The 15,940-nt window shown below is 57.6% G+C and overlaps 1 protein-coding gene across 1 annotated transcript; it reads right to left on the bottom strand.

Annotated features, from left to right (window-relative positions):
• Positions 1–74: 74 nt before the first annotated feature.
• obsl1a (obscurin like cytoskeletal adaptor 1a) lies at positions 75–9,127 on the bottom strand. The gene is made up of 23 exons (XM_068756239.1): positions 9,093–9,127; positions 7,610–8,786; positions 7,227–7,496; positions 6,899–7,159; positions 6,521–6,823; positions 6,176–6,442; positions 5,822–6,097; positions 5,628–5,742; positions 5,387–5,547; positions 5,039–5,311; positions 4,672–4,947; positions 4,313–4,588; positions 3,952–4,227; positions 3,593–3,868; positions 2,522–2,791; positions 2,176–2,442; positions 1,812–2,078; positions 1,622–1,734; positions 1,392–1,545; positions 1,155–1,316; positions 967–1,071; positions 617–886; positions 75–536 (listed from the first exon to the last, which is right to left on the bottom strand). The coding sequence occupies exons 2-23, from the start codon at positions 8,724–8,726 to the stop codon at positions 265–267; spliced, it is 6,027 nt and encodes a 2,008-aa protein (XP_068612340.1). The 5' UTR covers positions 8,727–8,786; positions 9,093–9,127; the 3' UTR covers positions 75–264.
• Positions 9,128–15,940: the final 6,813 nt, after the last annotated feature.

Genomic DNA, 15,940 nt, shown 5'->3' with positions numbered 1-15,940 from the left:
AAATGAAAATGGGACCCCTCTGTCGACCTTGTGAGTGTTCCTTCCTTCCACGCACGCTGCGTTCAGGCCCAGTCGGGAAACCGGAGATTTTATTTTCAACAACCTGATTATGCAACGTCACTTCTACATTTCAATAAGATAAATACACACGGGTAAGAAAAGGAATACTTTGAAGGGCTCGGGTTGAACTTCTGAAACGGGGAAAGTTTTCGACGCGGTTCCACGACTTTGAGTCACTTCCTGTCCTCCGCTCTTCTTCTTCTTCTACTTCACGCTTAGCGTAGCGCTGCTTTTAGCCTTACCCACGGTGAACCTCACCACCCCGCTCATGTCCACGCTGGCGTCTTTCAAGGTGAGTTTGTGGACCGCCCCGCGGCTTTCCAGGCGGACGGATGGGCCCGCCTGCAGGGCGCGTCCATTCAGAGTCCACACGGGAGGCTTGTCGATGTCCACGGACACCTGGCACTGGAAAGACGCCGCCTCGTGCTCGGCTACCTCCACGTCCTCCAGTTCTGTGACCACCAGAAGGGCTTGAGCTGCACGAAGAGAAAGACGTCAGCCGGATCGGAAGAAAAGCGAGAGGACTCCGCACGCCATGGCGCCCCAAACAACTTACCCTCCACCATTAGTTTGGCTTTGGACGTGTGCTCCCCAACCTTGACGCTGTAGGTGCCCTCGTCCCCCGCGACCACCTGCTGGATCACCAGTTTGAGGGAGCGTCCGTCCGCCAGGATCTCCACTCGGTCTGAAGGAGCCAGCTCCCGCTGGCCCTTGAACCATGTGGCGCGGCAGCAGCGCGGCGAGGAGACGGTGCATTCGAGGATGACGCGGTGGTTCTCCAGGGCGGTTCGGTCTCTCAGGGGTTTCACAATGGAAACGGGGAGCTCTGGACAGAGCGGACGTACATTTTGAAGTGGCTGACACCCCCCCCCCCCCCAGAAAGGAAGCACACCGGCGCAGGCTTACCTTCTACCTCGAGGTAGGCGGTAGATTCAACATCCCTGGCAGCAAAGTGGATCTCTCCAGCGTCTTCGGCTTTGACGTCGCACATCAGTAAGAAGTGTTTGGTCCCTGAAGGAAGCAGCAGACGCACGATGAGTTCCCGCTTCTCGCACGGAAGTCGGCGCTATGGAAGTCAAAGGTAAAGGAGCGACCGTCGGTTCGGATCTTGGTGCTGCTCGTGGGACGGATCTTGCAGCCGTCTTTGTACCACTCTCCCGGGACGTCTTCCAGGGAAACCTCGCACATGAAGACGGCGTTCTGGTCCTCCTGAATGTAAAGGTCCTCCAGGTCCTTGATGATCTCCAACTTGTGCTCTGAGAGGTCAGTCCAGACGAGCTAATCAGCGGGACTGCGCGGTTTGAAGATGTTCGGCTGGAAGATGTTCTTACCATAAACCTCCAGTGCACAGAGAGTGTTGGCGTCTCCCGCATCACACGTGTAGGTGCCGGAATCAGCAAGGGAACACTGCAAGATCTGACAGAACCGCTTCCGGCCCATGGAGTAGATCCGGCAGTTCTTCCCCGGCTTTAGCGCTTTCCCGTTCTGCCCCGGAGAAGCGAAGTGAGGCTGGATCCATTTGGCCGTCGGAACACTGAGCAGCGCTTATTGTTGGACGTACCTTGAACCACTTGACTTCGAGGATCTGTCTGGAGAATTCGCACTCCAGAGTGGCGGGGAAGTCTTCTTCCACGCGGACATCAGCCAGTGGTCTCAGGATAGACACCGGAGTCTCTGTTGGGGAAGCAGAAATCCAGTCGGATGTAGTTCCAACGTGCGTGACGGTGAATTTTGAATCGGCTATGACTGACCTTTGACTGTTAGCCGTCCAGCAGTCCGTGCCCCTTCGGCTGAGAACACGATGGTGCCCGTGTCCTCCAGGGTGAGGCTGGACAGGGTGAGGCTGTGGAATCGCCCGTTGGCGCTCACCCTCCATTGGTTGTTGGGTTTCACCCGAATCCCATCTTTCTGCCAAATCCCCTCCACGTCTGCGTGGGAGAGCTCCACTTCAAAGGAGGCGGTCTCTCGTTCAAAGGTGTCGTGGTCGGTCAGGCCTTTACGGACGGAGATTTTACGGGCTGCGTCGGACGAAGGAGAGGGAGTGGCTTAATCACGCACATCGCAGGACGTGGGCAACGGTTAAGGAGATGAAGAGTCCACCGTGGGACGCCTTACGTTCCACGTTGAGCTTGACCTGCGTCCGGTCATGCAGAGTCTCGCAGCGGTAGGTTCCCCGGTCCGACAGAGTCAGGTTTTGGATGGTCAGACGGCGTTTGCAGCCGTTTTGGCCGAGCGTGTGTCGGGGACCGGACTGAATGACCACCCCTTGTCTCATCCATTGGACCTCCCCGGTCTCGAGGCTGATCTCGGTCTCCAGGGTGGCGTCGCCAAACTCCTCTGCTTCGACGGCGTCCGTTTTCTTTGTAAACGTGACCTGAGCCTCTGGAGTGACGAGAGGCAGAAACCAAGGTGAGACGGGACCGTTGGGAGTTGGGCTCCATCCCATAGTGAACGGGCTTACCCTGAACCTTGAGGCTGGCTTTGCTTCTATGTCCTTCGGCCTCTGCTGTGATCCTTGAGCGGTCCGACATCTGGCACTTCTTGATCACCAAGGTGTGACACAGGCCGTTCTGCTCCGCGAGGAACCGATCACCGAAGGCCATGGGCTCGTTGTCCATAAGCCAGACCAGCTGGACGTCCTCGGGGGAAACCACGCACTTGAAGACGGCGTCCTCTCCCTCCAGCACGGCGGTGTTGCGGAGCTCTGTGAGGAACTCCACCACGCGGGGCACTGGCGGCACGTAAGAAAGTTCACGAGGCTGTTGCAGCATTTCGAGGAAAAAAAAAGCAAGTCCAGGCGAACTCACTCTGGACTCTGAGCGCCGCCACGGTCCGGTCATCCTTTGACTCGCAGCTGTACTCCCCAGCATCCTCCCTGGTTAAGCGGTGGATGGTCAAGCTTCTCTCGGTTCCATCGGCCCGGATGGAGAACCGCCTGTCAGGTAAAACCTCCACGCCGTTCCTCAGCCACTGGACGTCCGCCTTTGGTTTGCAAACCTCGCAGCGGAGAGTCACCATGCCGTCGGCGTGGGCAACGGCGTCCTGCAGCGGTCTCCCAAATCGTATTCTCATTTCTGCAACACAAAATGAGAGCGTGAGTGGCGTCGAGGTTCCTCGGGTCCTGCCTGCGTCCGGCAACGCGAGAGGAAGACGCGACGGGGACGTTTTCGACCTTTCACCAGCAAGCTGAAGTGGATCCGGTCCGTGTCGACGTCGCAGGTGTATTCGCCGGCGTCGGAGCGTCTCAGCGGCTCGATGGTGAGGCCGCGCATACGCCCCTCCGCGACTTCCTTAAAGCGTTCTCCCTCGACCGGCGTCCAGTGCTTCAGCCAACGCACCGCAGCGCTTTCCTCGGACACGTAGCTCCTCAAGGTCACGCTTTCTGCTTCGTAGCCCGTCAAGACGATGTCGTCCTCCTTGCCCGCAAACGTGACGGCCGGCTCTTTTGGCGGGAAGAGAAAGGAAAGTATGAGGTACTTAGGTTCTCCTCTTAATAATCCCGTCCAGAGGGTGACTTTTTTTTTTTTTTTACCCTGAACCCGGACGATGCGGATCATCTTGTCACCGACGGCATCACACGTGTATTTCCCAGAATCCGAGGCCTGGATATTTGAGATGGTGATCTTCCTCAGGGCGCCGCTGCTCTCGATGCAGGTACGGGAGTCGCTGGTCAGCAGCTTGTCGTTGCAGAACCACTGGACGGGTGCGTTGTCCCGGGACACCTCGCAGGCCAGGATCAGGTCGTCTCCTGCTGCCACCTCCTCCGAGTCGGGGACGGTCGAGTTTCCCACGATCGTCACTGGAGGCTCTGAAACCGAGGAGAGGAGGCGACGGATTGATTTGAGGAACCGAATCGCTTGAATCACCAAAGACACCGATACCCGCTTCTACCTTCCACTGTGACCTGGAAGTGGATGCTGTCATCGCCAACGTCCAGGAAGTACTCTCCCGAATCTCCGGGTTCCGCGCTGAGGATGACCAGCGAGCGAAACGCACCTTCCTCCTCTTGGCAGTACCTCTCGTTGCCCTCGATGCGCTGGCTGTTCTTGTGCCACTTGGCTACGGCGTTTGCTCCGGAGAGCTCGCACTCCAGCACGATGTCGTCGGCAATCCGGGGCTTGAGGTTAGTCTTGATCTCTGACTTTCGTAGAATCGTCACCGGAGGATCTGGCGACGCAGAATCACACGTCGACGCTCACTATGACGTTCCACGTGGGACAGACGTCCTCTTCGGTGTCTCGCCCGGCGTTACCTGTAACTTTGACGAGGAAGTCAAGTTTAGCATCGACGGCATTGCAGGTGTATTTCCCAGAATCCTTCGGGGTGGGAGAGCGGATGGTCAGACGGTGGGTGAATCCATCTTCCGTGACGGCGACATTCTTGCTCTCCTCTATTTCTTCACCGTTTATCCACCACTTCACGTCGGCGTCCAGCCGGGACGCCTCGACCTCCAGAACAACCGGTGTCCCGGCAAACCGCTCCACCTGCTCCGCCATGTTTTGAGGACGCGTGAGCGTCACAGGCGGCTCTAAGGACAAAGGACAAACCCAAAAGAGCGTTCATCAATGACGGCTTGTTTGCATGCTAAATGGTTCTCGCCTCGATCGCCACCTGTGATCGTCACCAGGAAGACCACGCCGTCGTCTTCGGTGTCACACGCGTACTCCCCGGTGTCCTCCACGGTGGTGGCGGGTATAACCAGCCGCCGCTGGCCCCCCCGTGCCTCCAGGATCAAGTTCGGACCCCGGTCCACCTCCAGGCCGTCCTTGTACCACCGGACGGGAGCGTCGACCCGGGAGATCTCGCAGCAGAGCTCCAGCCTCTCTGAGACCAAGCGGGTCATTTCCAACTCGGCTTCGCCGGGTGAGATGATTCTGACCGGCGGCTCTGGCGAAGGAGGAGGACACTTCAACCATCCATGGAGATGTTGAGGATCCTCCTCCTGTTGGGCGGAGTTTCAGGGAGATTTTAGTCTTACCTTTGACAGTAAGCTGGAAAAAGACCGAGTCTCCGTCCGTCTCACAGACGTACTCGCCGCTGTCCTCCGGCGAGCTGCTGAGGATGGTCAACCTCCTGTAAGGACCGTCCGACAGCAGCCGGATGCGGCCGCCTTCCTCCACCGCCCGACCGTCCTTCAGCCACCGCACCGTCCCGGTGGAACGGGACAACTCGCACTGCAGCCGGGTGTCCTCCGAGACGCGGCTCTCCATCACGATGTCGGCCTTGGGTTCCACGATCGTCACCGGAGGCTCTGCGTTGGCGTTCGGAGGCGGGGCGTGAGGTTTTCACGGTCGGTGAGACGACGATTCTGAAGCGGTCTGCAAACCTCTGACGCTGACTGCAAACTGGAGGCTGTCGCTTCCCGCCTGGCAGACGTAGCCGCCGGCGTCGGACGCCGCCGCCGAGCGGATGATGAGCCTCCTCAGGGTTCCCTCGGCCTGCAGGGTGATGTTGTCGCTGGGCTGGACCTCGCAGCCATCCTTGTACCTGAGGAACCCGACCGAGGCGGCAATGAAACGCTTTTGATCTCGGCTAACGACCCGATAAGTGAATCGCCGTCGACTGACCACGCCACTTCGGCGTCTTTCTCGGAGACGTGGCAGAGCAGCACCACGGGGTCCAGCTCCATGCTGCTCTTTTGGCGGTCCTCCTCCGGGATCGGGCTGAACTCCACAGGAGGGCCTGGAAGATGAGGATTTGGGGGGGGGGGGTTAAGAGCTGGGACTTGAGCTGTTGAATGAATTGAGTAAAGAGCCAGAACCTGCGACGTCCACGTTGAATTTGACGGCGTCTCCCGACGTTTCACACGTATAAACTCCGGCGTGAGACGGATCGGCCGAGCGAATCACGATCCTCCGCATGTTCCCGTCTGACTGGATGTTGAGGCCATCGCTCGCCCGGAGCTCCTCGCCGTCTTTGAACCAGGCCGCATTGGCGGACGAATGGGACACTTCACAGTAGAGGACGATGGCGTCCCCAGTTTCCACCCGCTTCTTGCCGTCCGACTCTGACAGAGGACGGAATTTCACAACAGCAGCTGCAAAAAACAAACAAACTCCAAAGACGTGCATCCATCACATCCTAAATCAAAGACGTCCACTTACGTCTTACTTACGTTTGACCTTGAGAACAGCCGAGTCGCGCACGCCGTTGGCTATGAATGTGACGTCGGCCGCGTCCTCTGAGGACAGCGTGTCGCGGAGGACCAAGGAGTGGCGCGTCTGGGCCTGCTGGATGGAACATCGCCCGCCGTGCCGCAGTTGGGCGCTGTTCAGGAACCAGGTTCCGACCATTGCGACGGACAACTCGATGGAGAATTGGGCGTCTTCCCCCTCCGCCACCTCGCAGCCTCGGAGGCGGCTGTGAATCTTTGGCCCGGGGACTGAGCGGGGGGGGGAAACGGCGGCAACCGTGAAGCGGAAGGACGCTACAGAATACACGCGATGAAAACACGCCTCACCCAGATGGACGGCGGTCGGGAACTCCACGTGGCCGCTTCGGCCGTACTTATTGACGCAACACACACGGAACCGGTAGTGGCCTTCGCACTCCACGGTGTCGCCGGCGACCTCGGCCGAGGTGGCGGTCTCCGAGGTGAAGCACTTCTTCCACTCTTGGGAGCCCGCTTCCTGTCTCTCCACGACGAAGACTGATCTGGTGGCGGCCTGGCTGGGGGCGGGGACCCAGGTGAGCAGGGCGCTGTTCGGGCGATCCACGTCCATCGTAGCGGCCGTCGGGCATACGGGCGGCGAGCGTCTGGAGGCTGACGGCGGGGACAGGGGTAGGGGATGTGAGTGACGGCATCGGCTGGGGCGGTGCCAGTGTTCCCAACACGTACCTTTGACCTTGAGCCGTGATGAGGTTTTGGACCTTCCGGCGACAAACGCCACGACGCCGGCGTCCTGACAGGCCACGTCGATAAAGACCAGAATGTGAGTGTTGCCAAAAGACTTGAGGATGGTCCGAGGAGTCTCGTGCAGCTCGAGGCCGTCTCTGCACCAGCGGACCTCCGTGTCTCCGCCCTCCACCTCCACGTAGAACACGGCGCTCTCGCCCTCTAGCGCCTCCAGCTTGCGGGGAAGTTTACGGACGATCGGGCCTGCGATCGGAGAAACGCTTTTGAGTCGTGCTCCGTTTCATTGCTAGCCCGTTAGCTTTAGCCTTACCCTTCACCGTCAGCTCCGCAATGCTCTTCGCGCCGTCCGGCGTCTCGCAGAGGTACACCCCGTCGTCGTCCGTCCCGACGTCCTGGATGGTCAGCCTTCGCTTGGTTCCCTCCTGCTCCATGCCGTATTTGCCGCCGGGCATCAGCCGCTGGTCCTCCAGGTACCAGGCGGACGGGACGGCGGCGTCGGGGACCTCGCACTCCAGCACGGCGACGTCCCTCTCCTTCACTTCCAGGTCTTCTAGTGGGCGTCTGAACGGAACCGCCGGGCCTGAGGACCAGGGGGGAAAGGTCGCCGACCGGTTAGCTTCTGATCCAACGTTCTGTTGTCTCCCTGCTTGAGGGGCGTCTTTACCTGAGGGTTTAAGGAGGGAGGTGTCTTACCTTTGACGGACAGGTGGACGGCGCTGAGGGTGTTTCCCAGCGCGTTGGAGGCTGCACATGCGTACAGTCCCGTGTCCCGGACTTTGCAGTACAGAACCTTCAGCGTGTAGTACCCCTCCCTGTCCTCAAATATCAGATGACGCCTCCCGGCTTCCAAGGGGACCCCGTCTTTCTTCCAAATGATCTCCGGCTTGGGCTTCCCCGTGATGGAACATCGGAACTTGGCGTGCTTCCCCTCGGCCACTGCGAACTTCTTGGCTTTCGATGCGCCGACGGGCGTCTCCTCCGACGAACCGGGCCTCCCGCCTCGGGGCCTCGGTGACCACCGGCCGTCGGCGAGACTGTTTGAGGACCTTTTACGGTCTTCCCTCTCCGGGACGGGCTCGACGAGGAGGACGGCGCCGGCCAGAGCCTCGCCGTGGCCGTTGACGGCCTTGCAGGTGTACACGCCTTTGTCCGGCGTGCGCGTCCTGTAGATCTTGAGCTGGAACCAGCCGCCGTCCTGGCGGCTTGAGCTGAAGTGCGAGCTCTCAAAGACGTCGTTCAGCTTCTTGCCGTCTTTCGCCCACGTGACTTCGGGACAAGGGGCGCCCCGGATCTTGCAGGAAAAGGCGGCGTCTTCTCCTCGATCCACGCGCAGAGAAAGCGGCTTGATGAGGAATCGCGGTTTATCGCCAATCCCAACGCCATTCCGCTCGTGCTGTCCGTCCAGCCCTGCGTCCCCCTCCCGTCCTGTGCAGTAACCGTTCAGGTGTCCGCGTTCCTTCACTGGTTGACTGTCCACGACTTGTCTCCGTCCCCCTTCCCCTGGCTCGGCCTCTCCTTCCACTTTGAGGGCGGCTGCAGCGTAGGTTTCACCCACGCTATTTTTGGCCTTGCAGATATACTGGCCGGCGTCCTGCGGCGTCGCTCCGGAGATCGTCAGCAGGAAGGCGTTTCCCTCCTCGGAGAGCTCGTACCGTCCTCCGGAGGAGATCGGAACCTTTTTACGCTCCCAGATCACGTCGGGACGAGGGTCTCCATCGATTTGACACCTCAAGGTGGCGTCCGCGCCGCATTTTGCCACCACAGGGCGCGGATGGCCCAAAACGCGAGGGGCCCCACCGAAACTATCCATGAGGACGCCGACCCCGGCCCGGTTGGGATGAAGAAAGGCCTCTTGTTTTTGGCGAAGGTGCTGTAAGGGAGAGAAAACGCAGATTTCAACAGCGAACTTAAAGGAGGAATATCTGTGTGTCCTTGCGCCGGCTCTTGAGACGCGTTGTCCTCCCTGCAGCCGTCCCGACTGTCTCCATTAGACGCCTCTGAGCATCAGCTCTCCCACAGCTGGTGCTGTAGTTCACTGGAGGGCGTATTTAAAGATAGCGTGTCCAGGAAAAGACACCAGGAGCGCTGAACCACGGCGCGCCCTGATTGGCTGTTTCATCACTTCAGGCCTTCCTTCCTGCTCTGGCAGAAAGAACTTGTGTCTAAGTTAACTCACCGCTCCCGAGAGAGTCCGTCTTCAGAGCATTCCCCCCACCGCCGGGTAGAAGCTGGTGTCGATCGATCGATGCTTGGTCTACGCGTCATCGCCCGACCAAAGAGCGAGAGAGAGAGAGCTTTGGAATGGGGGGGTGAGGGGAGTTTACGTGCTTTCACAGCTGCCACCCCCCTAAAAATAGCGGCAGCTTGAATGACGGCGGTCCAGATAAAGTCAGCCCCCCCCCCCCCCCGAAAAAGGTCTGACTCCTCCTGGCGCATGTCGGAGGATTTCTGGGATTTATCCTTCAGTATGTTGAAGACGTTCATGAGGCTGAGACGGCAGACATGCGCGACATTGGCCGCTAGATGGCGCCGGAGGTGTGTCTTAAGATGCTTTAAGACCGAGAGCGGAGACTGTTTGACCTTTGACCTCCACAACGATCAGACCTGAGTTTTACACGATGCAAACGTTCGGCTGGAGATTATTTAATCTGCCGTGTCACCGTTTCTGGATGAAGTTGGGATTAATCATCTCATCCCAGATGTCGAGGTCAGAAGAATCTATTAATGGATCCGCGCCGGGCCTTCGGTGACCTGCTGTTCTCCCTGGAAGCAGAACCCGGATGGACGCCGGATGTCGGGTGATGCGGCCGAATTTTGGAAACGAGCGAAGGATGAAAACCCCCGAAGAGAGGAGGAGTGTTGGCCGGCACGTCCGCAGAAAGAGAGATGAGAGGAATTATTATGTTGGGCGACCTCTGACCCTTGTGCTCCGCCCTCTTCTTCCTTGCAGCCTGAATGCATGCTGGGAGAAACAACAGGGGATTCTGGGAAAGATGGGAGGAGGGCTTTTTAAGCACAAACAACACCTGTGTGGAGGCGAGTGGACGACGGTGACCACGGCGACGGCTTTACTATAGTACCAGTACTATATAGTATGTCCTATAAATAGTACTATACTACTGCTATTACTGTTTTCCAGATAGAAGATATATTTTTCAGCATTTATTACCTCCCCATTCTGGTCCTGTGATTGGTCTCCGGACCAGAATGGGGCCTCGGACGCTTCGACGGGACGGGTCCCCCTAAAGGTCAGGGGCGTGACCCCTGCCCGGTTGGCCGGCGCTCCCTGTAGAAGTTCCCGTTCCCACGCTCGGGCCCTCAATTTAAAAACGTGAAACGCTCTCATCACGGTTTAAATCGGCGTCCCGGGAGATGTGAAATTAAACGGCAGCTTTTATTCTCCTGTTGACTTTTAATGAAACGTTGCTCCGGGCGCCTCGCCGGCGTTTCCGCCGCAGCTCAGCGGCTTATTGTGTGTAAACTCGCACCGGCGTTCGGCCCTTGAGTCGCCTCCACGTTGGTTTTAATGGCGAGTCGGATGTTGCACTACTTTTCACAATCAGAAGCAGATGTGGAAAAAGACATTTAATGCAAACAACTTGTTTTTACTGCGGCCCTGAATGCAGCACAGTTGAATCATGTCATGTATGAAAGGCATCAGACGTGTGTGTGTGTGTGTGTGTGTGCAAATTACATACCATCACACACACACACACAGATGTTGAAACAGATGTGATAATATGCAGTCACGCTATTGAGTTGCCGTTGGCAACCATCTGCTGCACACCTCCACCCTTTGATGCCGTTCATCGTTCACACTTCCTCTGATTTATTTTATTTTTTGGGCTTTGGTGCACGTTTCATCCGTTGAATCCGAAAACCAGGAACATTTAGACGCAAAGCCCTGAAAACGAGGACCTTTAAAGTTTAAAAACCAACCTCGTTAGGCTCTAGTTGAACCCTCGATAACGAGGCTAACCTCGGCGGACCTCTCTTCGGCGTCCTGCCGAGCCGGAGGGCTGCGTCCTAAATTATTCATCGGCAGCAGGAATGCTCAAAATAAAGGCTCTGAAAATGAAGTGCTGCTGTTGAAAGGAAAAGGCCGATAAAAGATGTCAGTGGAGGAGGAGGAAGGAGGAGGAAGGAGGAGGCTCGGTGTGGGTTTTTTTTTATTCTGTATTTGCATCCGGACTTCAACCTCCCTGAGGGACGGCATCCTTTTCTAAAAAAAAAAAGCTAAACTCCCCAGGAGTCTGGCGCCCTCGTTGGGCTGTATCTGATCTCTGTAAATATCTGCAGTTATTTATGGCGCGCATCTGGATGTGAAAGTTGCTGTTGCCATGGTGACCAGTGGTTGAAGTGACCTCCACGTGGGATTGACTCTAAAACTGCTTTCCTGCAGCTGCGCCTGACGTACGAAGCGGTCGATGCATTTTGACTCCGCCTCCTCACGCGAACCTCCCCGGCGCCGGCATTAAAAATGAAGCTGGACCGGTTGCTGCCGGCTTGCGCGATGACGGGCAGCGCGACTCCGCTCTGGCTTTCCTCCAGGCGCCGACGAAGCGTGGCGTATCATCGTAAGCGTGGCTTTTAGACAAATGTTACACGCATGCAGGGATGCGTGTCGCCACGGCAACCTGTCAGCATCCGTTCAGCCGAAACCCCCCCCCCGACCTGTCAAGGGGGGGGGCTTTCTTCCTCGTTAGAGCGCGTCGAACATTCAGACGTCTCCCTCTGGAACGATTCGGATGACGATCCGTTCCCTCTGTGCAGGCCGCGGCTTTGATGCTGTCTTCTGAATGGGTGGCGGAGGGGGGGGGGCGTGGCCTGCTGGAGACGCATGAACGAAGCCGAGTGAAATCCTCCCCCCCGATTGACCTTTCACAAAGCCCCATTAAACGTCTTAAACCCACATTACCAGCACAAGTAGATTAAAGGGTGCCGGGATTACACCCCTGTGGTGCGTTCGAGTGCGATCCGAGTATTCCTCACCGTATGGAAGGGCCGCTCGGAGACAACGGCGTCGGCGAACACCTGCAAAACTCACCTGGCCTCAAATGCACTTTTAGATTCGAGCTAATTAGCAGATGCTAACAGCCAGCGCCGGCTGCCTGCCCTTCTTTTTGCAGCCTTCGTTCAACCGATTTGATCTAAACACGATTCGCACGGACGCTCGTCGTTCCAAACTTCAGCCAAAAGTTCACCTCGGGTTCGGAATGTTCCACCGGGGGGGGGGGGGGACGAACCGACCCGGAGATGATTCACAGCCGAATCACGGTGAGGTCAGTCGGAATATTTCCACGGCGTTCTGAGAAAAGGAATCTATGTTCCTCCTTTTGAGAGCGTAGCAGGAGGAGGAGGAGGAGGAGGAGGAGGAGGAGGAGGGGAGGGGGGGGGGCAGCTTCCTCGTCCTAATGAGGGCTTTGGCTCTCTTCACACCTGGACACCGTGTCCCTGAGCATTCCGGCCTCAACGGGACGTCCTCTAACGGAGCACCGGCTCGGTTTCTGAAGCTGGTCTCTGGAGTTCACCTTCTGACAGTTGATGAAATGCATTCTGGGAAACACTGCGCTGGGGAGGAGGCGGGGCCTTTCGGAGGATATGCTCCGCCCTGACTGAGCTTTACGGCTTCTGTTCCTTTAAGTTAACTGATTCCACTTTTATGTGCACGTAAAAACAGACAGTGTGTGTGTCTGTGTCTGTGTGTGTGTGTGCGTGCGCGTGTGTGTGTGCGTGTGTGTGTGTGTGTGTGTGTGTGTGTGTGTGTGTGCGTGCGTAGAGCAGCTGTAAACATCACGTGGTTCAGGAGGACGAATCGCTTCGGGACACTCTCTGTCTCGCTTTCCATTCACGCTCGCTCGCCCCGCCGCCGGCCACCGTTCACACACTTTTGCGTGGGTGGGTGCACGCACTGGTAGTTTTCCACGAGGGAAGTCAATGAGGGCCCCGGGGGGGGGTCTTTCACAGAGGAGGGGCGGAGCGGGGAAGGGATTTCGGGCAAGATTAGGATAATGAAGAGGAAAAGGTGATGCAGCGCTCTCTCTCTCTCTCTCTCTCTCTCTGTCTTTGTGTGTGTCTGGCAATGACAGCAGTGGAAAACTCCAAAGAGTGTGTGTGTGTGTGTGTGTGTGTGTGTGGGGGGGGGGGGGGGGTCATGCCGGCGCTGGAGATGAATGAAACGGAGAAAAACTCGCTTACAAATCCCAAAGTCCAAAGCGGGGATATTTAACTGCCCCTGTTGGTGGTAAAAGTATTGACCTTTGACCCAGTTAGGGACAAAGGTCCCTAACTGAAGCAGGGCTCCCCCCCCCCCGGCTGAAGCCAGCCAATGAGGTCACAAACGGCCTCTTTTCCTCCACGCGCTGCTTGAAGCTCGCCCGTCGTGAACTTCAGGTTTGTTTGCTCGCGTGTCGTCAGGAAGCGCTTCGACACGTTTCACTTTGGGTAGACGTTGCAGCTTCAGGAGGTTTAGTTTTTACACGAACACGCGAGCGGGACCTCTGGCTTCCTGTTTTGATGGCGCAGCCGCAACAATTGCATTCTGTCGTTTAAAGAAGGCCGTTCGTTCGCCCGTTCGTTTGCTAGCGAGGCGAGGCGCCATGTTGCTACACGCGGTCGTTTTTCCTTAATTGTGTTTGGCATCATTGGAGCCGGTGGCGGGAGACTCGGCTGCCGGCTCGGACCAGGCCCGGTCATTATTATTCATGACATCATCAGATTAGCGTGCTAGCGTCGCGCCCCGGGCGGACAGTGGCTCTTTGTTGCCGTTGCCAGGGTTCTGGATCAGCGTGGCGGGCGGCGCCTACGGGGGGGGGGGGGGCACGTTCCTTTCTTGGTGCGCTCATTCGCTGCTTGGAACTGGGTTATATTTGTGTGGCGTGGCGTCACGCGGATTGGCGTGTCCGCGCTGCTTTAATGACTTTAATAATCCGGCCTCCCTGCGTGAGATGATTCATTACGGTGTGAAGAAAAAAACGTTCATCTTTCAAAATCCTCAAAATCAACACGACGGCCGCAAAGAGCGTTCGACGTGTCGAGTAGCGCGCCGCCATGGAAACCCGTCTCCCCCCCCCCCCCCCCGGATCAATCTCATTCCTCTGTAATCCAGATAAAGGCATGCAGGGTGTGAGTCTGAGGTCTGGATCAGGCCGTCGTCGGATTCAAATCCAATTTGCTCTCCTGATGCCGACGTTTTGGATTTCAATCGGGTTCCTTAGCACTTTAGCATCAGCTAACGGTTAGCTGGAGGTAAAGAATGAAACCTGGGGGTGACAGGAAGTAGCTCAGCGCAATAAAAGAGGGCCACCGAAGACCTGAGGCGGGGGGGGGGGGGGTGTTCGGTTCTTATCAGCCCGTCCACCTGGGCTCGGTGGGGCGGTTCCCTCCGTCCGCCGTTACTTTATCTGCGCTCCTGACAGATCCGCGACTTCAACAGGAATCGGCGTTTGGCGTTTTCTTTGGATTACAGGCGCGTTAACGTGTTATCTGACTCTGACTCGATGGAGCCGAACGTGCCGTCAGATTGAGCCGGATTGAGCTCCGAGCCGGTGCAGAGGTTTGCCTCGTTTTCCCTCGGCTGGAACACCAGGGTTGGGAATTTGGAGCCCATGTGTGAGATCTCTGTTTGGGAGTTCTGCCCCCCCACCCCCCCGTGGAGCGCCAACCTGAAGTCCTGCTCCTGCTTCAGATGGCCCCCCCGTGACGGTCCGGGTGGTTTTCCGTGAATCGTGACGTGGAATCGGGCTTCTTGGGCGATCTTATCTCGAGTGTTTTGGGGCGGAGGCGGTTTCTGAGCTTCTGTGGCGCGGCGGCGCTCCGTGTGGATCCGGGAGGCTCGGCGGGATGGCGAGCACGGCGTTCTCGTTGCGCGGTCGGTCGGGATGCGAGTCGTAATTGTTGTTTTTGACTTCCTTGCTGCTGTAATTCCGGCCTCTGAGCTCATGTGATACGAATTAAAACAGACACGCTGTACTTATGTCGCATTTCAAAAACAAAAAAACAGTTTTGCAAACGCGTTCGCGCACAGAACGGCGGGCGGCGTGCTCGGGGTGGGGTGGGGGGGGGCGACCTTTGACCTTCTGGATTAACGGCCACTCTTGGGTCGAGGCTCTGCGTCAATCAGTGCTGGACTTCCGTCGGGTAGTAACGGCTATAAAACGGCGGTGGACTTTTTTAAAACGCTCCTACGTCACGGCGGGTGCAAAGTGCGACATTTACTGGCCGCAGGAAATTTAAACGCCGACTGAAGCCGGGATGCTTCTGAAGTGGGGAAGCGACTCGTTGGGTTTCCTCCGACCGGGTTCGGACAGATGGGCCGTGTGTTGCTATTGATAATACCTCGCGTCGCCCTTGTGCTGCGGCAATGACGCCCAAAGGCCGTGTTTATGTCGTTTATGTTCAGCAGAGCGCTGTTTGCCGGTAAACAAGAAGCTATAGCGCCATTATTGCGCCGCCGAGCCGCTCCTTCGCCAGCTCTGTTTGCGTTTTGGCTTTTATTGACGCAGGAGCGACATAATTACGATGCGGGAGGCCGAATTCCCAAAGACTTAGAGGTGCTTAGTTACGGAGCCGCCATTCAAAAGTATAAAACGGGCCTTTTGAAGGCGTGGCCGACCCTGAATGGAACCGGAAGACGCTGGAGCCAACACCGGCGACTCCGGACCCCCCCCCCCCCCCCCTCCTCCCTGCCTCTACTAGTGACTATAAACAGAGGGATGTTTACTACAAACACTCCCATCTACCTCCCAGTGGCCCGACTGGAATAACCCCTGCAAGCTGCCCCCCCCCCCCCCCCTCCCCCGAGCAGGAAGGGGCCCTTCTCGGGACACGGGTGCCCTTCGACGGAGGCCGCCATCAGCCTGCGATGATGACACGGCTCAAAAAAAAAGTTGGGTCCTCCATTGCGTCACCAAACGTACACGGCGAGTTGGGAAACGGCTTTGTCTGTTCAAGGACACTGAGTAGAACCAAGCGGGGGGGGGGGGGGGGCAATGAAAAGGCCGTCTTTAGCCACTGTTTCCACAT

The sequence above is a fragment of the Brachionichthys hirsutus genome, chromosome 24, assembly GCF_040956055.1.
Source record: "Brachionichthys hirsutus isolate HB-005 chromosome 24, CSIRO-AGI_Bhir_v1, whole genome shotgun sequence".
NCBI lineage: Eukaryota > Metazoa > Chordata > Actinopteri > Lophiiformes > Brachionichthyidae > Brachionichthys > Brachionichthys hirsutus.
Note: the sequence above shows the minus strand (reverse complement) of the source record. Positions and strands in the feature narration are given on the sequence as shown.

Excerpts from the sequence above, each read along its gene's own strand:
- obsl1a (XM_068756239.1), bottom strand. The coding sequence starts at position 8,726 with ATGGATAGTTTCGGTGGGGCCCCTCGCGTTTTGGGCCATCCGCGCCCT. Across the intron at positions 2,792-3,592 it reads CCGCATCGTCCGGGTTCAGG|TGCCCCGCGTGGTGGAGTTC; the intron begins GTAAAAAAAAAA and ends ACGTGCCGCCAG. Across the intron at positions 1,317-1,391 it reads CTGTGCACTGGAGGTTTATG|AGCACAAGTTGGAGATCATC; the intron begins GTAAGAACATCT and ends CTGACCTCTCAG.